The 21,945-nt window shown below is 47.2% G+C and overlaps 1 protein-coding gene across 2 annotated transcripts; it reads right to left on the bottom strand.

Annotated features, from left to right (window-relative positions):
• Positions 1 to 964: 964 nt before the first annotated feature.
• Positions 965 to 21,164, bottom strand: Bbs1 (Bardet-Biedl syndrome 1). 2 transcript variants are annotated; one of them, XM_055610491.1, is made up of 17 exons: positions 21,040 to 21,164; positions 20,638 to 20,714; positions 20,485 to 20,519; positions 17,741 to 18,013; positions 17,307 to 17,353; positions 17,179 to 17,217; positions 17,008 to 17,080; positions 14,608 to 14,739; positions 13,274 to 13,380; positions 11,439 to 11,559; positions 11,141 to 11,299; positions 8,752 to 8,821; positions 8,071 to 8,229; positions 5,769 to 5,902; positions 4,537 to 4,671; positions 3,826 to 3,912; positions 965 to 1,809 (listed from the first exon to the last, which is right to left on the bottom strand). In XM_055610491.1, exons 1-17 carry the CDS (start codon positions 21,084 to 21,086, stop codon positions 1,714 to 1,716), a joined length of 1,791 nt encoding a protein of 596 aa, XP_055466466.1. In that variant the 5' UTR covers positions 21,087 to 21,164; the 3' UTR covers positions 965 to 1,713. The 2 variants fall into 2 exon arrangements, with proteins under 2 accessions (XP_055466466.1, XP_055466467.1); XM_055610492.1 differs by having other exon boundaries at positions 1,733 to 3,603; positions 21,040 to 21,163.
• Between the last annotated feature and the right edge of the window lie 781 nt (positions 21,165 to 21,945).

Here is a 21,945-nt window from a genome sequence, read left to right as displayed (position 1 = left end):
AAACTACAAAGACTGATCGGGGAGTTGAGAACTAAGAAAAAGTTTGGAGCTTAAGAAAAGTTGACAAAAAAAAAGTTGACAAGATTCTCATTCTCAGAAAACAAAAGAAAAAGATGACCATGAAATATGAGAAGAAAATTAGGATTAAAGCTGGTGCCATTCCAGTCCTCTCAGGAGTCACCATTTGTCAGATGTGGGGTGTAACTGGAGTCCCAGAGAGAGAATAACCATCTCTCCCCACCTCACAGAGCAACAATCAGGACTGAGTGGAAACAGCACAGAAGACATGGGAGCTTTGTCTATAGAAAAACTAGTTCCAGCTTTGTTTTACCACCCAAACTGTTACACAGTCCAGACGTGCATGGCTATAAAGACTTAGGTGGGTTTTACCAAGTGAGGACAGAATAAGAAAGAAGGCATGGAACCCAGGAGTCCAGGGATCTAGCCCTGGAGAAGGGAAAGGGGAGCTCTCTTGTAGAGGAGTTTATACAGAAGCAAGGTCTGAAGGAAGTGTCTGGAGAACTGAGGTTGGGAGAATTTTCAATGGTATATTAGAAATCTAAGCAAAAAGAGAAAAAAAGATCCAAGTACCAATTCCATGAGAACATTTGAAAGTTCAAAAATGGTTTAGCTTAAGTCTCAGCTTTACTAAGATGTTCTTGTTTATTAACATTTATTATCGATTTATCTTTTAGTTAATCAGCGGTTATTCCTAAATATACCCAAATCACCACACAGAGACTAGGATGTATTTAGCTAACCTAGAGCAATGATTACTCCATCTTAAACCTCCAAACCACATAGCTTCTTCCCATTAAGATACTTGTGTTTAGTCATATCTTAGGTCCAGTTCATCTCTCCTGGTGTTTCCAAGTCCTCTCTTTTTCCATCTCTCTTCTCCGAACCCTTCCTCCCACTCACTTCTTTCTCCTCCACCCTGGACCAGGATACCTCATTCTCTCCATTGCTCAGCACTGGTTTGTTTTATTGACAATACAGAGAACAAATGGTGGTATATTTACACAAACTTGAGACAGGTGTTGCTTAGAATAAACATCATGATGCAATGTCCGGATTGAAACCAGAGAGTAGGGGAGAGAAATCAGCATGTGAATGAACAGGGGTAAATTCTAGACATTCCACAAGAACAACCTACCAACACAAGACTTTCATATATCAATATAAACAGCGAGTATTGGTTTTCCAAAGCGTGGAGAGCAGGGGAGGGGTCTCAAGAGCACTAAGGACTCCAGCAGGGAGAATGTCTAAGACTGATAACTGAAGCGAGAGTAGTACACTGGCTGGAGAGACGTCTCTGTGGTTCAGAGCCCTCACTCTTGCAGAGGACCCAGGTTGGCTGCCAGCACCCCCCCTGGGCAGCTCACAACCCCCTGTACCTCCTGGAGAGCCAACACTCTTCGTTTGGCTTCCTTGGGCACCTGGACTCACAGACATAAACCCAACACACACACAAAAGAATCTTTAAAAAAATAGTATATATGTATTTTTAAAATAGTTCATGAAAATGGCTGTACAGGAATGATCCTGTGGAATGGGAAGAGGCCATTTTATTTTAAATAGCCCATTCTAGATCACTCCATGGGTGTGTTTCAAATAAGTGTTTTTAAAGAGATACGCTCCTCATCCTTAGTGTTCATGTCTCAGAGCTCCCGCTCCTGTGTGTACTGGTGTTCTGCACTGATTATGCTTCACTCATGCTCCCTTAAGTCGATGAAGGTGCATGTCACACGTCTTACTAACCAAGCACTGTACGGCACGGTGTTTCTCCCCTTGTATCATCATGAGTAGCTATGGAGAAAGCACACATCAAAGTTTTGTTCTGATTTCACAGCTTAACTGAGGTGAAAGGGACTGGAATGTCACACGATCCAGTATGCAGCCTGGCGCTGTGACCACGCAGGCCCATTCATATAATGCCAGTTACGAGAGGCTCAACAAACAGCTTGGGCAGACCTTCCATCCCTGCTTAGTTCTGCGGGTTAGGCTGGGTTTCTGACTGACAGTAACACTCCCTCCATCCCTTTTCCCCAGTCAGACCTTCTGCTTATTCCAGCTATGCCTCTGCTGGATGATGGGGAAAGAAACCCTTTGCCATCCTTGCTCAGGTAGTGCCTGTCTGGGAGGGGATGGGCAATACGGGAAGGAGGTTGGGCTGTTTCTTTGGTCCAAGCCCAAGTGTCTCTTAGCCTGGCCCCTGATGTACTCTTTGGAAGGGTCAAGTGGTCAGTGTCACCCTGGTCCTCAAGCAGGCACAGAAGCTGTTATTGGGCAGTAGTGGCCACCTTGGAGACATTGGTTTTGTGGACAAAAGCTGTGCAGTTCAGTATCACCTTTTTGGACCAGTTCTTCCCTTCCTCCTGAGGAGCTGCCAAGCTTTGACCATACTCGAGCTGACAGTGGTTTAGAATTAATGCGGTCAAACTGCCTTCTTGTACTAGAGAGGAGGTGGAAGTCCGCAAGCCTGAGCTGTACGCCACACATCAGCCTAAACTTGGTCACACTGGAGAAAATGTTGGTCTCCAAGAAGCAGGACTCCTGGTTCTCAAGTGATTCAGAATGGGCGTTGAGAGGGCCAGGGGTCCTAGCACTTGGGATCTAAACACATCTTCATTTAGTCTTCAGCTTCATTCCATACCTCTGGTATGTGCCTTTTCAGTGACCTCAGGGCCATCTTGGGTGCCTGGGCCTAAGTGCATCCTGACAGGCACCTGTAGGCACCTGCCTCTTGGGCCATTTCCCAGGTCCCACAAACAGCTCTCCCGGTGCCACCAGCCCTAGCTCTGCCTTCTAGCTTGGTGTTCCATATCAGGAACACTGTCTCTGGAGATAGGAATCCAGGTCAGGGGCAGCTGCTGTGTGGGAGCTCTGGCTGGGGCTGGGGTCTCTAGCTCCCCACATGGACCCCCTCTTCCTCTTGTACCTCCTCCTCTAACAATCTCTGTGTATAGTCTAAGACTTGGGGACAGAGCTCAATGACTCCTTGGCTGCAGGGTAGAAAGTGGAGCCCCTCTTTTAGCTGAGAAAACTTAGTACATGTATCTGTGAGCTAAGCTGGCAGCAGCCATGTCCCTGAAACCTCAAAGGGCATCAGGGGGCTCAGTCTCAACCAGTTTCCCAGGCCAAGCCCTTGACCTGTTGTGGGCTTGATCTGCAACAGATGAGGGGAGGGAAGAAGGGCTGGGCCTATGCCCACCTGGACATATCCCAGATCTCCTCCTGGGACCTGGTGAGGTTTCTTTCAAGAGCTGTGGAGGTGGTAGGCAGCAGGAACTAAGGGACAGTGCTTGGGTCCTGAGGGAAGAGGAGCTGATTCTGAGAACTCCCTGTCTTTTTGCTGAGGCCCAGTGGCAGAGGAGGGGAGCAAGGGACTGTTTCGGAGAGGAACAGGGAACTGATGGCTCTCTACACTGCTGTCAGGGAAAGTGGCCTAAGACGCTGGAAGTCACTGCATCTGGCTGGCTCCATTATGTGGAAGCTTGAATGCTGGTCCAGGGTTCAGGCGGCTGCCAGCCCCTCACTCACAGGCATGTTGATGTGGGCACTCAGCAGGGGCGCACTCTGGCCTTCCCGGAGCACTAGCACCTAGGGAGGAGATATGGCAGAAGGGGCTCACTTTGCCACCACTGAATCTGCGTGTGCTGGCTCAAGTGTTGGCTCCCAGCCTAGCTGCCAAAGGGATGGAAGGCTGCGAGGCCTCTGCTGCGCTGACATACCACCACAGACCAGCATCCCAACAGTCCACCCTCACCCTACTCTCTTCCCCAGGATCCCACCTGCCTCTCTGAAATACCAAAGACAACTTGCCTTGATCATGTCTGAGATGCCCTTGCTACTGAGACTCTCCACAAAGGTCTCCAATGGGTAACTGAGTCCTGGCACCAGCAAGGGAACCTGTGTGGGGGACAGAAAGAAATTACCCCTCAAAGCGCATGCACCCGGACAGTGTTGGCAAATCCCAAAGCAGTTGTGTCTGTCCTCTCAGCTGAACCTCAGGACCCTTCACCCTGAGCCAGGACGACCAGCCAGATCCAGGGAACAAGGTACAGGGTGGGTAAGTGCCTGCCTGGGGCTCACGTGTGTCTGTGGTTAAACACTGACCTCTTGACGTCTAACCAGGCCAGGGCTGATTCCTGCCAATTCAAGAGTCTTGGCTATTGCTTCTCCCAACTGAGGACACCCTGGGCCCTGGTGGAAACTAGGCCCCCCCTTTTTTTTTGTACTGACTCATGCAGAGAGTGGCTGCTTTTCTCCAGCAGGAACAGCTGGGAAGCCAGTTCTAGAGCCCCCTGCCCTCCTCAATGGCATCGGGGCAGAGGAAGAACTCACGCTGCTATTTGCCAGCTCCTTCTATGTGGTTCCCTGAGGTCTCTCTGGCTGGGAGAAAGGCAGTGAGGCAGGGGCTGCATCTAGTCTCTGGCTTGTGACTCCTTTACCTCAACCTAACAGTTAGGAGAACCTCATCAGCCCCAGCCCTGGCTGCTGGAGCCCATGTCAACATGTAGATCCATCCAATACCTTGAAGAAGGCCCGGGGCAGGGCATAGAGTGCCTCATTGTACAGAAAGCAGACCTGCAGGCCCAGTACCGGCCGAGCTGTTGAGGTGTTCTGAAGGTGAAGTGTGAGCTTAAAGATGGGACCCAGGCCTTGAACCTGTTGAGAGAGTAGATGACAAGGCCACCATCTTACCCGCTGCTTCTCCATCAATGCCCTCAAGCAACCCTTCTCCACTTCTGTCTATCTGCTTCTTAAAGGGTACAGAAGCCCAAAGGAAATGCAGAATGGAAAGGCACAGATCGGGAAGGTCTTGATGGATGCTTCTCAGCAAGTTCCGAGTACAGCTGGCTTGGGGCTGCAGCTGTACTCTTCACCGACCCCAGGGTTTGACTGCCTTCAGCTCTCATCCTGATAGCTCAGTGACTTAAACGCCATCCCCACCCTAATTCTAAGTGGCTCTGTAACCGTTTCTTCTTCTGTATCTAGCCACTCTCTTCAGAAAAGAAGCAACTGAAGCTGGGCATGGTGGTGCATGCTTTTAATCCTAGTACTTGGGAGGCAGGCCTTAGTTCTAGGCCATCCTGGTCTACAGAGTGAGTTCCAGGACAGCCAGGGATGCACAGAGAAAGCCTGGGGTTTCTTTCGGGATTGGGAGAGAGAAAAGGAGTAATTAGAGTGCCTCTGAAAACACTCTGGATCACTTAGAACTGGCTGAGGCCCCATAGACCTGGAGGTTGCTTGAGTGTGTGTGTGTGTGTGTGTGTGTGTGTGTGTGTGTGTGTGTGTGTGTTTACACATGGCCAGGGCACCTAGGGTCAGGTCAGGGTGACCCTTCCCTGTACCAAGAAGTCCTAATCCCTTAGGCTGTCCATGCCAACAGAAGTCACTCTTCCTTGGTCTGTGGCCAGGAGAACCCCTCCAGATCCTTGGGAAGAAACGTCCCATCGCAATTACTTTGTGCTTATACCCCTCCAGCCTAGGGGTTTGGTTGAGGTACAGCATGGGACAGAGTATGTACAGTAGCCAGCCACAGAGAAGGACACAAAGAAGGCTGAGCAGCCCTCCTGAGGAGCAGTATGGGAGCAGCTCTCAGAGGGACAAGGTGTCCTTAGTGTCTCCTCGGTGTCTGGATGTGTGGGGAGGTGAGAAGGGAGCACAGGGCTAGTGCGTGGCACTGGCTCTGGGTTCGAACCTGTAGAGCAGGGACGATCCCACTCACCCTGCCCCTAATGTCCCTATACCTGAGTGCTTACCACAGCATGCAGCTTGAGTGGCTCCCGAGCTGTGGTCGACATAGGGCTCAGGCTGGACTCCAGGGCCTGTACGTAGGCTCTGGCAGCCCGCAGGCGCAGCAGGTAGAGATCTGTCTGGAAGGTCCGGTGCATGGCTGCAGACAGGGGCAGGAAGGCAAAAGCAGGAGAAGGGGAGAGTATTTTTGCTCAGATCATGTGAGAGGAACAGAAAAGGAAGGCATGATAGCAGGAGCAAGGTCCCCAGAAGCTGGGAATGTAGGGGTAGGGAAGGCCACGCTAGGTGCTGGGGACTATACCCTATTCCTCCTTCCCGGTTCTACCACCTCACTGCTTACACAGTCTGTCTCCATCCCTGCTCCTTCTGTGCAGCCCTCAAGACTGCTGGTCCCAGTTTCAAGGCTGATCTTGGTCTCCTTACCCACCATCTTGTACTCTGGATATAATAGGACCTGCCCTGACTCTGCCACCCCAAACAATATCAGCTTCCAGCTTCTAAACTTGTCCCCATATCTACATGGTAAGCCCAGATGTGCAGGCTCTATTTGCTGTGTCCCAGCAGCTTGTGGCTACTCAGGCCTGCCTCTGTTTGAACTGCCTCTGAGTCATCTCCACGCGAGGTCCTACCCACACCAAGCTCAACATAACGGAAACCAGCCTTGCTCACTGCACCCATCCCACGCACTGCACCTCTGTCCCTAAGTCCCTGCTTCATCCCTTACCCCTAACCATTTGCCAGGCACAGATGCCCCTTCGTCAGATCCACCTCCAGAGCCACAGCACCCGCTCTGACTGCCTCAGCGCTGGGTGTGTTGTTGTTTTGAGGTGGTTGTTCTGGTGTTGAGTGAGGGCCTAAGCTCAGCTTTGGCCTAAGGTAGCGAAAGCTGACCATAAGCTGGCTATCCTACCTTCCGCCTCCTGAGAGCTGGGATTATACACATGTGCCGCCACATCCATCAGGGAGATAGTTTTACAGTTTTTCTTTACTGGACTTTGTACAGTTTCTCGTCATATTTCCTTTTTTTTAAGATTTATTTACTTTAGGTGTGTGGCTATTTTGTCTGTATGCACAAATATGTGCAGCACGTGCTGCTGGATCTTCTGGAACTGGAGTTTCAGAGCATTGTGAGCTGCCATGTGGGTGCTGGGAATTGAACCTGGGTCCTCTGAAGGACCTCTTAACTGCTGAGCCATCTCTCCAGCCCCATATTTATTTTTTTGCTATTGTGAACAGACCATTTTCTGTCATTTTGCCAGTCAATTATTGGCTCATATAAAAAGCTTATGAGGTTTTCTTAAATGTGTTATATGTATGCCTGCCTGTGGGTGCCTAGAGAGGGCAGAAGAGGGCTTTGAACCCTCCAGAAAAGGCCTTAAGATGCTTGTGAGCTGCCATGTGGGTGCTGGGGATCAAACCCAGGTCCTCTGGAAGAGCAGCCAATGCTCTTAACCACTGAGCCATCTCTCCAGCCAAAGATTATGAGATTTTAAGACTTTTATATCTAGTTACTTTAGAGAACTTAACTCCCTACTGATTTCCTCACACTTTATGCATTTTTTCACCAACACGCTTTGTTATTTTGTTAGACTTGTTTTTGAGACAGGGTCTCATTAGGTAACTCTCCCTGACCTCAGACTCATAGAGATCTACTCTCTGCCTCCCAAGTGCTGGGATTAAAGCATGTGCCATCAACATGCCCCAGACAATATTTTTCTCTCCCTTGTATGTGCTTTAGCAACCCTCAGAAAAAACAATCTAGCGCCCAACATGAAGTTGGCCAGAGGGACTGAGCTCCCTAGGTAGGGGATGGCCCAATTCAAGAAACTTCAGGCCTAGAGAGATGGCTCAGTGGTTAAGAGCACCAGTTGACCTTCCAGAGGACCTGGGTTCAATTCCCAGCACCCACATGGCAGTTCACAACCATCTGTATCTACAGTTCCAGAGGATCTGACAGTGTCACACAGACAGACATACATGGCTGGCAAATCAAATCAAATCAAATCAAATCAAATCAAATAATAAAATAAAATAAAATAATTTAAAAAAAAACCCAAGAAACTGCGTGTCTGGTGTCAACATGGGTAATAAATGGGTGCACAGGAAACTTAACAAGGGTAAGAATCCTGGTGAAGCTCTCCTTTTCTCTTGAGAATTTCTGCAACTGGAAGTAACTGTAGGCTCTGGTGCTAAGGGCCCTGGCACTCACCAGCAGCACCCTCAAACCTCTGACCTTCCCTGCGGCTCAGGTCTCGCTCATGCTCAAGGCACCCAATGGGATTGCCTGTGTTCTTCCCTGAGTCTTACCTGTGCCGGCTTCCCGCTCTCGCAGGGTCTGATCCACATACAGCCGGGTCTTTCGGGGCACATTGAGTTTCGTGGTCTGTGCTAGTGGTGGGCCCACCTCACCGGTCCCTTCCACAAACACCGCCGTACGCTTCAGGATCTTGATGATCAGGCCACCACCTGATAGTGGGCAAACAAAAACACATCCTGTCCCCTGCCCTATCCCACATTCCCATTGAAGAATCCCATTCCCAAACAATCACACGCTTGTCCAAACATGTCTATCTTTCTAACAAGACTCACTTCCTAAAAGAATGAAATATCCCCAGTCTGCCTTTTTTATCCTGAGAAGAGACCCATGTAGCCTAGGATAGCCTTGAACTCCTGATCCACCTTCCCAAGCGCTGCTGTTCCAGCACACTTGGCTTTCAGCAGTCTCTTATCACTCTCTCATTCATTCATTTAGTGGCTGTTTACAAAGTACAGTGGCTCTATGGTGGGTGCTGAGGGAGCAGGCCAGAGAGACATAGCCTGACCACCATTAGCTCCTAGGCAGGAAAAGCCAACAGCTGATGAGCTGATCAATCTTACATAGGGCATGTCCATAGGCCTGGCTTCCACCCGTCTATCCATGCCTCTCCTCCACAGAATCTCACCCTCTTCACTCCAGTCCCTCTGTCCTTCCCAGATCTGAGTCCTCACCTCGAGTAGTCATGATGAGGGTATTATCCTCTCGCCCGTATCGGCCAAAGCAAAGGCTGGTTACTGCATCCTACATGAGAAAGCAGACTTTAGCTGGGAAAATATCTTGAGAAGGAAAGCAAGACTGGCTGGAGGGGAGCGCCCAAATGAAAGTCAAGATGGGCAAGATGTGAGAAGCTGTGGCAATGTTCCCATGGGAATATTTCCTGGATTATCCATCTCCCTCCAACTCACTGCCCCTGCTGAAGTTCTACACTAAACACCCCTGGTCCTCGTTTGGGGTGGCCTTCTAATCAGTTTCTTGGGTCACCTAGTCTGTGTCTCCACTGTGTCCATGGTTGCCTCTGCTGCCTTTCAAAATCACAAACCTGCAAAAGCTCTTCCTCTTATTGGCAAGATATTTAAGATCTTCACATCGGACTCCAGTCTGCCTTACCCAGTTTTCTCCTCTTTAGCTCTCCCAACCTCCTACACTCAGGCCCAACCACTGCTTTCAAGTTTTATGTGGCAATCACCAAAGCACTTAGATTTCTGTATCAAGAACTTTCATGCAGGGCTGGCGAGATGGTCAGAGGGAAAGAACACTCACTGTGGGTGTCTGACAACCCGAGCTCACTCCCCAGAACCCATGGAGGAAGGAGCCCATCCTGAAACTTGTCCTCTGATCCTCACATGATCACCCTGGCACAAGCACACACACACACATATATGAGAGACAGGGTTTCTCTGTGTAGCCTTGGCTATCCTGGACTTGCTCTGCAGACCAGGCTGGCCTCAAACTCAGTGATCCACCTGCCTCTGCTTCCTGAGTGCTGGGATTACAGGTGTGCACTATAACGCCCAGCTATAAATATATTTTAAAGTATATTATTTTTTAAAAAGAGCCCTGGAACTGGAAAGCTGGATCAGCAGTTAAAAGCACTGGCTGCTTGACCAGAGGACCCAGGTTTGATTCCCAGCACCCACGTGGTGGTCTCTAATCCCAGATCCAGGGGATCCTTGGTCCTCATCTAGCCTTCGTGGAAACTGTGCACAAGCGGTGCACAGACATGCAGGCAAACAGCCATACATACAAATTAATTTTAAAAAAATCAGCCCAATTGATTATCCAATACCCAGTAGTCAGCCCTGAAATCATATACATACTAAATGACTAATAAGATTGTAAGAGTGAGTGAGTGTGAGTGTGTGTGTGTAAGATAATAGCAACTAAAAAAAGAGCAGTTTTAAGAGGGAGCAAGGAGAGTAGGTCCATGCAAATGGTTGGAGGGAGGAAAAGGAAAATTATGTAATTATATTTTAATAATAACAATAATAATAGTAATAGTAATAATAATAAAGATCAGAGCATAGAGGCACAGGCCTTTAATCCCAGCACTCAGAAAGCAAAGGCAGGTAAATCCCTATAAGCCAGAGGCCAACCTGCTCCATATAGTGAATGCCAGACCAGTTAGAGCTACATAGTGAGGCCCTGTCACAAAAATAAACAGAAGAACTTTGATGCCCTCAGCCTTTGTCCATGCTGCTCCTGCTCTAGAAGTTCTTCTGCCATTCATCCACTTGGCAAACTGATTTGTCTCCCTGACCCCAAGTCACTTGGCCCCTTTGCTTTCTTTCTTTCTAAAGATTTTTTTTTTTTTTTAATTTACCTTCATTGGTGTTTTGCCTACATGTATGTCTATGTGAGGGTGTCAGATTCCCTGGAGATGAAGTTACAGACAGCCATGTGGGTGGTGAGAATTGAACCCAGGTCCTCTGGAAGAATAGCCAGTGTTCTAAACTACTGAGCCATCTCTCCAGCCATTCCCCCATCCCCCTTTTAGTGCTTTTTCTGCTCCCATCTGTTCTGTATGTTCATTTCTCTCTGGCTGGTTTTCACCACATATAAACTCCCCGGAAATAAGGGCTTAGTCATGTTTATGCCCCCTTTCCCCTCATGTGGCAAATGTACATCATGAGGGGTTCAACCAGTATTTCTAAGACACAATCTTGTGGAGTCAGGAGAGGCAGTGAAGAAGCAGGGCTAGATGGATGGGCAAGAGCTGATGAGGCCCCACCTGAGCTAAGGAGCTATTGGCAGTTAGTGGCTGCTGGAGGCGGGGAAGTCATTTTTCTTCAGGGGTGTTACCACCAGTAAGTTGGCCATGATACAGTAAATAAAGCCATCCCCTACACAGGCAGACCGCCCTAATTAAATTCAAAACAAAAACTCATGAAAGCAGAAGGAAGACCTGGTATCAGAGGAAGCTGAGGGGGTAAGAGGGAAATGTGGGTGGGAAAGATCAATTACATTCATGAATGAAACTGTCAAATGCTAAATAAAAATTATTAAAAATAAATAGGGCTTGGGTAAGGAAGAGCCAGCAGCAAATGCTGGAGGCATGCTCACAGGTGCACGAATGACATTAAGCAGGGCCTTGTCACGGTAAATTCGGACTTCCCCATTGGCCAGAGCAGCCATGACAGCCTGCAGGCCCCGGGATCGCTGCTCCAGTAGGTTCATGGTCAGGATGGCTGCAGGCATCTGCAATGTCCACAGCTTCTTTCCCTGGCAAGAAATAGCCAGTGTCTGCAGGGAGCTCAGGGCTTCACTTGGAAAGAAGGGGTGGCTGGAGAGAGGAACAATGGAAAGCTTTGGGCTCACAGGGCAGGCGGTGTGGAGGGGTGGGGCCTGCTGGGGACCACACCTTGTGGGTGAAGCCATGCAGACTTTCTTGGGTGCTGCCCACCACCAGGATCTTGTGGACTCGGACCAGCCCCACAGGCTGGGCGCTCAACTCGATGCAGTACTTGGGGTGTTTGGAGTCTCTGTGGAATAAAGACACATTTTCTTTGCCCAGAGAAGCCTTGTGTGTATCTCCTTGGCTGAACCATCACTTCTAAGCACCCAGATTAACCTGAAAGCACCCTTGGGCCTGAGTAGATAATGGGATTATTTCTCCATCTACCACTTAGTAGACGTGTGACCTTGGATAACACCAGGTATGTTTTCCTCCTGTCCCCTCCTGCCCTTCGCTATGATGACAAGTGAGCCAGCCTGGGATTTCAAGTCGTGAGTACATTTACCTTAGAGCAGCCTTGCCAGTGCCATTGGACTTAGGAAGCTTACTGGTTTATCAGAAAGAATGGCACACTTACTGTTGGTGTCACCTTCAGTTTTCTGGTCTCTCCATCTTAGTTTTCCTTTGCCAGAGAGGGGGGTAATTTCTACCTTTCAGCCTTCCGCTGTGGCCCACTTTCTCCAGTGTAATGACTGTGCATCTCACAGGGTTTTGGGCTCTAGGAATTCTCTCTTCTTCGCCTTCCAAATTTTGGGACTACAGTTGCATGCCCCCTTTGAGCCACCACCACAGATGATGTTTCTTTTCCCACTGGGCCTCCATTTCTTCCCAATCAATAGTCATCTAACTTACAGTATCTTTGCTATGTCTTTCCCATGAATGCAGGACCTGTAGTTACAGTATTCCACTCAGCAGAGACTCTCCAGCCCACTGTACAGTGCTGAATGCAAAGGAGATGCTCAGTAATGTCTTGAATTAAAAGACTGTCTAAGCTGGGCATGGTGGCAACAAGCCTTTAATCCAAGCACTCAGGGAGGCAGAGGCAGGTGGATCACTGTGAGTCTGAGGCCAACCTGGTCTACAAAGTGAGTCCAGGACAGTCACAGCTACACAGAGAAACTCTGTATTAAAAAACAAAACAAAATTTAATAAATAAATAAATAAATAAATAGAGAAAAATTAAATAAATAGAGATAAATAAATAAATAAATAAATAAATAAATAAATAAATAAATAAAAGGCTGTCTAGAGGGCTGGAGAAATGGCTCAGAGGTTAAGAGCATTGACTGTCCTTCCAAAAGACCCTGGTTTGATTCCTAGCATCCATATCATGGCTCACAATCACCTAAAAATCCAGTCCTAGGAGGCTGATGACCTTTCCTAGCCTTTGTGGGTATCACAAGCACGTGGTATACAAACATGCACATGGGAAAAATACTGATAAAATAATATAAAGTAAAATAATCTAATAATATAAACATAAAATAATCTAACTGGGTGGTGGCAGTGCACACCTTTAATCCCAGCACTTGAGAGACAGAGGCAGGCAGATCTCTGTGAGTTTGAAGTCAGCCTGGTCTATAAAGGGAGTTCTAGGACAGCCAGGGCTATTCAGAGAAACCCTGTCTCAAGCAAACAACAACAAAACAAACAAAAAAAAACAAACTGTCTGGGACATCAAACTAATGCATGTATCACATACATCCTAAAACATAACAAATACAAGAGATTATACTTTTCCTCCACCCTGACTACTGCTCATGTGTTACAGCCATCATGCCAGGCTCTTACACTATCAGCCTCCTCCTCTCATCAACCCTCACCAGTTCAACCTCCTTTAAAAAATTCTCATCTCTTTTCAATCCCCAGTTCCGGCACCCAAACCTCATATTCATCTTGAAAACCTGTGAAACCCAGTGCTCTAAACCAGGTCTGGAGGCCACAGGTCTGGAGGCAGCTACCTTCTCAGGATATAGATGCTCCCATTTCGGCAGGCAGCGGTCAGCCGGAACTCCACATCAAACTGGCCAGACACATCCAGGAAGACGGGGACACTGGGCAGGCTCATCTGCAGAGAAAAGGCTCAAACCCACTGACCATAGTTGGAAGAAACTGTTATTTCTCGACTAAAATCCTGATCTCTTCATTCACTTCCTAGTGGTCACAGCTTAAATTTCTATGCAGGGTTAAGCTACACCATTTGGCTAAACTCTGCCACCTCCAGGAAAGTATGAGAATTATTTAAGGAGACATACTAAGTTGTTTGAACAAGGAAGACTATAGCAGCATTAATAACAGTGAAACCATTTAAGTGGACACCATGTGGCAAGGTGTGGAGAGAGGGAGAGAGGGAGAGAGAGAGAGAGAGAGAGAGAGAGAGAGAGAATGGCTCTGTGGAGGCTTTAAAAGGGCTGATAAAAAGCTGGGAATGGTGGTACACACTGTAACATCAGCACTTGGAAGATGGAGGCAGAAGGATCACAAGTTCAAGGCTATCCTGGGCTACACTGCAAAAAAGCAAAGAATAACCATAAAAAGGGTGACACAGTTTTGTGATGACACTGATGTCATACATACTGTGAAAAGACAAACTGTTGGCCTCTGAGCAGGGGCCTGAGGAGCTAAGGATGCGGTGCTGCTTGCACTTCACTTTCAACTTGACAAAAACTGAGATTTGCCTGTGCCAAGTTTTGGTTAAGGCACTACATAGGTCAGGCTGGCCTGTAGGCAACTGTCTTGATTGTTACTTGAGGTGGCAAGTTAAACCTTGAGTGTGGGCAATACCAGCTCACTGGCGGGCCCCGAACTGTCTGAGCGAAAAAGGCCAGCTGCAGGTTAAGCACAAGCTGGCGGACAGCGTGCGCGTATCTCTTCCTCTGTTCTAGACTGTGGATGTGATATGAGGAGCTGCTTGAGTTCCTGCCCTGACTCCTCTGAAACAATAGACTGTGACCTGGAGTTGTAATGCAATCAAGCCCCTTCCTCCCTGAGCTGCTCTCGGGCGGGGAATTTTATCACAGCAGCGGTAATGAAGCTAGAAATACGCCTCCACATAAAATGGTCATGTTTGACTCAAGCTAGGAAACTAATCTGCATGTGAAACCGCCCAGAAGGATCCACTATAAATCTTTACACTAGATTTGAGTAGTTGTGAGCATTTGGGACATCTTTTTCTTTATGCTTAGATACATTTGCTTATTTTTCTTCAGTGAACTGATACTACCAACACTGGGAGAGCACGAAGGGAAAGGCAGCCTGGACCTTGAGTATAGCCAGTGACAGACCTGATACTGACCTTGGCTAAAATGGTGAAAGCCTCAGAGTCAAGAACGAGGAGTTCCTTGTTCTCGGTGCCTAGCACCAGACATGACACTGCATCCTCATCAGCCAGGTTCTTCTTCAGGGTGGTCATAGTGGTGATGACTGTCTGCAGAAGTCCCCTCCATGTCCCCAGACACCCAAAAAACCAGACAGGGGAAGGGAGAGGGCAGAAGAGGAGCAAACATGAGAGGCATGTCTGAACGTTGAGGCAACCTAACTTCTTAACAGTAAGTATTGTCTAATCCACTTATGAGCTAATCATATAATCAAAAGCAACATGGCCACATGTTTAACAGCTGGGTATAGCTCACACCTGTAGTCCCAGCATTAGGGAAGCAGAGACAGGAGGATTGCTGCATGTTCAAGGCCAGCTTGGCTTAAAAATCCAATTCAAGGCCAGCCAGAACTACCTAGTAGACCTTGTTTCCAAGAACAAAACAAAAAGACAAAACACCAACAAACTCTCCAAACAACAAAAACATGCTTTAAAAGAAGACCCAATGACATGAAGATCTGCAGGCATCAGGCACACTGGCAGTACATATAAACATGCACACAAAACATTCATACAGATAAAATTTATCTTTATTAAATGCCTATAATCCAGGAGTGCTGGTACTCGCGTTTAATCCCAGCACTCAGGAGGCACCGACAGGTAAATCTCTGTAAATTCAAGGCCAGCCTGGTCTACACAGCAAGGCCCAGGATAGCTGAAGCAAGACCCTTTCTCAAAAACAGAACAAAATAAAATAATATTTGTGAACACAGAAACATGCTAGAAGCTGAAGTCTCAAACACAAATACTTGTTCTCTCTGAGCAATAAGACCAGAGCTTTTCTGGAACTTCTACAGTAGGCATGTGTTCATTTTGTAATTATAACTGGACATTAAAAAAAGGGATCCTTCAGGGGTTGGAGAGATGGCTCAGAGGTGAAGAACACTGGCTGTTCTTCCAAAGGTCCTGAGTTCAATTCCCAGCAACTACATGGTGGCTCATAGCCATCTATAGTTGAGATCTGGTGCCCTCTTCGGGTGAGCAGGCACAAATGCAGACAGAATACAACGTAAATTATAAATAAATAAATCTTAAAAGAAAAAAAAAAAGGATGCTTCATTTTTGCAGAGTCTCTCTATGGAAACTAGCAGAACCAAAATGCTTTTCTGATTGCACAGAGGAGTGCCGAAGACACGAACCACTGAGTGTGGTGGTGCAGGCCGGCAAGCTCAGCACTTGGGAGGCAGAGGCAAGAGGATCCAAGGGACAAAGCCACACTCAGCTACGGAGAGGCTGTCAGGTGCAGTGGTGCCTCTGATCGCAGCACTCTGGAGGCAGAGGCAGGAAAAGTCTATGAATTTGAGGCCAGCCTGGGCTACAAATGAGTCCAAGACAGAAAAACCCTGTCTGAAAAAAAAAAATGGAAATGATCCATCATCATTTTGATATGTGGTTTGAAGGTTTTATGACACTTAAAAGTAAAATAAAATTATAGCAAGTAATAACAAAAAAAATCTTATCAAGAGCTAACAAATGAAAGAAATCACAAATAACCAATTAAATAATGAGCTATTAGAATTCTCAAAGGCTATTTAAGACTCAAAATATGTTCTCAAAATGTTATTCAAGAGAAGCAGCATAAAAAAGCACAGTGTGAAGGAAATGTGCAGAAATAGTAAGCAGTAGGTATCTCTAGCTCGTGGAATTTCATCTTTATTTTTGAATATTCTGTAATAAAAATGTAATTATCTTTACCCTCAAGAAAATGAGCCTAATAATATGTCGTAACTGCTTCCCAGCCATCCCTGTTAACCGGAAACGTGGAAGGTGGCCTGCTTGGAGACCCTAGACATGTAATGTGGCTGGAAGGAAAACTGCACAGTGCCACGGCCAGGTTTGATGTTAGAAATAACTGCTGATTAGCTGTTTGGTTTTGTTGTTGTTTTATTTTATTTATTTTATTTTATTTTTTGTTTCTTATGTAAGTGTTTGGAGCTGGGGATTCAAGTAGGAGCTGAGTTTGATCCCCAGAAGCCGTGCAAGAAATGCCAGGCATGGTGACCCATTTCTGAAATACCAATACTAGGGAGGCAAAGACAGATGGATCCCTGGGACTTCCTGGCCAGATCGTGTAGCCTAATTGGTGTTCTATGCCAAAAGAGACCTTATCTGAAAGGTGATGGATGGCATTCCTAAGGATGACACCTGAGGCCGTCCTCTGGTCTCCGTGCCCATGCACACACACACGCACCTGTCCACACATGAACATACACCATTTTAGAACTGTAAGCACTTTATCCGTGCCCGTGCACACACACGCGCCTGTCCACACATGGACATACGCCATTTTAGAACTGTAAGCACTTTATAGGGTATTACCTGCCGCTTGATAACCTTGGACTTGTGCTGGTTCACAAATGCCTCCATTTCACTCAGCTCCAGCTGCAGAAACCTACACACAAGAGGAACTAGCACCAGCATGCCATGGCCTGGCTGCCCTTGGTGCCAGTCCACAGACAGCCCCTCTGCCCTGCGTCCACAGACTCCCACCTGAGCGACTGGACAGACAAAGGTATCTCTGCCTTTTCCCTGCAACAAGAGGCCAACACGGCTGGTTTAGTGAGGGCTCACAGGAGAGTCTGGGGATCAAGGAGTGGAACGGGAGGGTGCAGGCTCACCTGATGCCCTCCAGCATCTCCTTCAGGGTTAAGGGGTCGATCTGGTCCTGCGTCAGCATGGGGAGAAGGAAGAACCTGTGAGCCCGAGCAGCCATGTCCTCAGGCAGCTGAGGGCATCTACACTTGGGGTCAGGGGGTGGGCCTTCCTCTCCACTCCACTTTCTTTCCAAAGGCCTGGCACTGAACCCCAAGTCCAAGATCCTGATTTGAATCCATCTCTGGATCATGTTCACCTGCATCATCCTCTTTACTGTTGAATCCTGGAGGTGTCCCTACTCTCCAGGGTCATCCCCCACTCACTCTGGTGAGCCTCTCCCTTTATTGGCTTCCCTTACCCACAAATAGGAGGGGATGTGGCTAGTGCGGAGGGATCCTCTGGCTTCTGTCCTCCCAGGAGCTGCCATCTTTGTGCTCTTGTTCCCTATGTCACTTACCTCTTTGGCTTGGTTCCAAAGGTCTTGTTCCAAAGGGTTTGGAGGCAACTGGGGCAGGCTGAATTTAAAGTAGGGTCGAAGATTCTTATACACATAGACACAAGGCCCTGAGGCGAGGGCTAGGGCAGGGGTCCTGGGCTCATGCTGCTCCATGAGGAAGGTGGCAGCGGAGGCTGGCAGGGCAGGCAGTGGGCTTTCTGTCAGTACTGTGGGTCCTTTGAGCACCTTCAGGCGGGGCTGCTGCCCACTGGGGCCAAGGTCTCCTACGACCAGCTGCAAGGAAAGGAGACCATTCAGCATAATAGGTTGTCCCCTTTAATGACCTTAGTCTTAGGCTGCCTTTTGGTTGGTGTTTCCTAATCCATTCTCTGTTGTAGATTTTGTTTTAATCCCAGGTGTGGGATGTGGGACTGATTCAGACTGTCCACAGAAGCAATTTGCCTCCTGCAGGCTCCGAGAGGAGCTCTTTGCCAGCAGCAGATACTTTAAATCGAGGACTCTGGAGAGAGAATAAATGCCAGTGCCCAGAGAGTGTGAAGGAGCTCCGAGAAAGAACAAGGCTGCTGCTGCTTCCCGCTTTGGCTCTCAGTTGCTGTTAATGCAGTGAGACAAAAAGTTGGCGATCTCCTGAAATAAGGGATCCCCTTAGGAGAGTTACTTGACCGTTCTGAGCTCAGGCTTTTCTCTTGCAAAGTGGGAATGCCTACATCATGACAGCTGGAGGAAATCAAATAAAACTGTGAATTATAGAGCCTGGTAAGTGCTTAGGAGCAGGTGAGGGTTCATCCTTTCATTATCCACTCCTTTTCTTTTCCTGTGGTGGTGGAGACTGAAGCCAGGACTTTGAACATAGTTGTAATATTCTCCTCTGTTATAAGGCTAAGATATATTTATTTTACATTTGTATTGAAATCAATTTTTTTACTAAGGAAAAATTCCAATTATAAAGAAAAGCATTATAGACCCCCTTAATAACATTATCAGCTTCTATAATCACCAGCCTCTTGTAACTCTGTCTTCTTGAGAAACAGAAAAACCTCACTTCCCTGAGTTTTGTTTCCCTTCATATTCTAAGTTACATATATTTATATGTGTGGGGGGAACATCTATGCCACAGCACACGTGGCAGGGAGATCAGAGGACAACTTTAGGGAGTTGGTTCTCTCCTTTTACTCCATGCATCATCCAAGGGATTGAACTCAAGTCATCAGGCTTAGCAGCAAGCACCTTTGCCCAATGAGACTCTAATGCCCATTGCCAATCACGGCATTATCTCTTGCACCAAAGAATCATGTCACAATATTTAAACTAAAAGGTTGTATGCTCACCTCAGCAACATATACATTAAAATTTGAAGGATACAGATTATTAGCATGGTCTCTACTCAAAGATTACACTCAGATACTGGGGGTATTGGCCTACACCTCTAATCCCGGCACTTGGAAGGCAGAGACAGGTGAGTTTGAGGCTAGCCTGGAACCCTGGACTACACAGTAAGTTCCAGAACAGCCAGGATTACTACATGGAGAATTTGTCTTTAAAAAAAAGGGCGGGGGGTGGCGCACAGCTTTCTGAATCACATCACATTTTAAGCCTGTTATTTTGTATGATAAACTAAAAAATTAAGCAATTACAATTAGATAGGGAATTGGGGTCTGCAGTGGTTAAGGTGCTCACCACCATGCCTGGTGGCCTCCTGAGCTCAGTCTCTGGAATCTACATGGGAGAGAACTGACTCTCAAAAGTTGTCAGCTGGGGCTGGAGAGATGGCTCAGTGATTAAGAGCGCTTGCTGCTCCTCTGAAGGTCCTGAGTTCAATTCCCAGCACTCACATGGCAGTTCACAACTGTCTGATGTTGTCTTCTGGAGCAAACAACATACCCATATATATAAAATACCTAAATAAGTAAATTTAAGGGTGGAGTTGGGAGGGAATGAGAGAGGGGGCTACGGCTGGAATACAAAGTAAATAACCTGTGATTAATATAAAAAAATAAAAATTAATTAAAAAATAAACTAAAAAGAAGTTGTCACCTGACTCTCATGCTTCATGTATCCTCCCACAATAAATAAATAGAGAAACAAATAAATAAATAAATAATCCCAAACATAATTTTGATTTTGTTGCTAACTTTGTTTTGGGGTGGGGATTGTTTTGTTTGTTAGGGTTTTTTGCTGTTGTTTTGATGCAGGGTCTCACAATGTAGCCCTGGCTGGCCTTGAACTTGACAGGCCAGCCTCACACTCATAGATCTGCCTGTTTCTGTTGTCCAAGTGCTGAGATTAAAGGCATACACCACCACTTTCGGCTCCCAAATTTTTAGAGAATCATATGTCTTGGTATTACGAAACCACAACATTTTGCTGTTTTATTTCTGCAGTCCATGTTACAAAATTAATATTTATTTTCCAAATTAAAAAGAAATTCTGGGGTTGGAGAGATGGCTAAGTGGTTAGTTAGGAGCACTGGCTGCACTTCCAGAGGACTCTGGTTTAATTCCCAGCAACCACAGGGCAGCTCTCAACTGTCTGTAACACCAGTTCTAAGGGATTTGACGCTCTCACACAAGCAGATATGCAAGCAAAACACCAATGCACATAAAATGAAAATAAATAAACCATTAAGAGAAAGAAAGACGTTCCAATTAAATGTGTCTTTTCAGTACTAGTGAGTTTCAGAGTATGTTGAGCCCTTTGCAAACCTCGCTTCTGAGCTGTCCCTACTCAACTTTCTGAGTGCCTACCTTGTACTCCCCGTCGCCATGCAAATCTGCCAGAGCTAGAAAACACAAGAGGGTCATAGGTGAGTCTCAGAATCCCAAAGGTTTCTCCATGGAACCATTACCTAATACTCCCATCCTCCTAGAATCCTGCTTTTCCTGGGTCTGGAGACTCACCTAGGCAGGAGGAGAAAGTGTGGATGTTGGCCATGGGGTCGTAGTGTGCGTCCAGCCATTTCGAATTGGCTTCGTGGCTGCAAGGGAAAGGAGGAGAAGTTAGCTGGAAAGAGAGTCCCACTGGAAAGGAAGAAAGCGGTGAAGGAGATGATGCCTAAGACTGAGAGCATGGAGCTCCGAAAGACTAATACAGTAAGTCTGAATCTGGGCTCCTCTGGCGGCAGGAGTGACCAGCCAATCACGTACATAGACACTTCTTGGCCGTCAACTTCCGTGTCTGATTTCTACGGGGCCCTTCCGGAACTTCTAGTGTTGCCAGAAAGCAAGAGCCCAGCACCCGACACCCCGGCACCATCTATTCATCTGAGGAAAAAAGGAAGCAGTGGGGACGGGAGACTTCACCTCTCAGCTCGCCCGCTGTCAGAATCCGATGAAGATGTCGCAGCCATCTTCCCTGGCGTCGCCTTGGCAACCAGCTCAGTCGTAGCGCAACGCCCAATAGAATCCGGACATCCGAAAGCCCAGAAACAAACGTTCCGGAATAAAATTGTCCGGGCTCGGGCCAAACAAGATAAGGGCGTTTCCTTGCCTTGTGCAAAGTTGATTTACAGTTTCTGCATCAAAAATAGGTGCCATAAGACAATGCAGACAGTCCTGATGAGACCTGATTGGCTAGGGTCAGATGGTAGGGGAGGAGGATCTCCCCTATCAGTGGACTAGGGGAGGGGCATGGGAGAAGAGGGAGGGGACGAAGGAGGAGGCTACAGGCTGGGATACAAAGTGAATAAATTGTAAAAACAAAAACAAAAAAACAAACCAGGGCCTTGAATTCAAAGCCTGGAGAGGAGCCCTTTTTAGGGGTTAAGACCACCAAACTGAACTGCCTCAATTTCCATGGTTAGCCCAGTTAAAAAGGGTCCTGTCCTTTCTGCTTTACTGTAGAGGACCAAGCTGAGAAACAATTTAAAGGGTGGGGTCTCAAGGTAGTGCGTTCTAGTTCTTAAGCTCCTGAAATATTTTAAAGTACAAGAACATTTGCTGCTGTTGCAGAGGGCTCTGGATCACTTCTCCGCACCCACATGGCTGCTCACAATTCTGTAACCCTAGTTCCAGGGAATCTGATGCCGGCTTCTGGCCTCTGCTGTCACAGCACACATGTGGAGAAGCACATACATACATTTAAAAGTAAATCTTAAAAAAAAAAAAAAAAGAGAGAGAGAGAGAGAGAGAGAGAGAGAGAGAGAGCTACAGAACTCACACTGTGACTTTGTGCCCTCCTTTGGAAATGATATCAAAATCCTACAGTGC

Source organism: Psammomys obesus, unplaced genomic scaffold, assembly GCF_907164565.1.
Source record: "Psammomys obesus unplaced genomic scaffold, mPsaObe1.curated_primary_1811, whole genome shotgun sequence".
NCBI classification, from domain to species: domain Eukaryota; kingdom Metazoa; phylum Chordata; class Mammalia; order Rodentia; family Muridae; genus Psammomys; species Psammomys obesus.
This window is presented reverse-complemented; position numbering and strand designations above follow the sequence as displayed.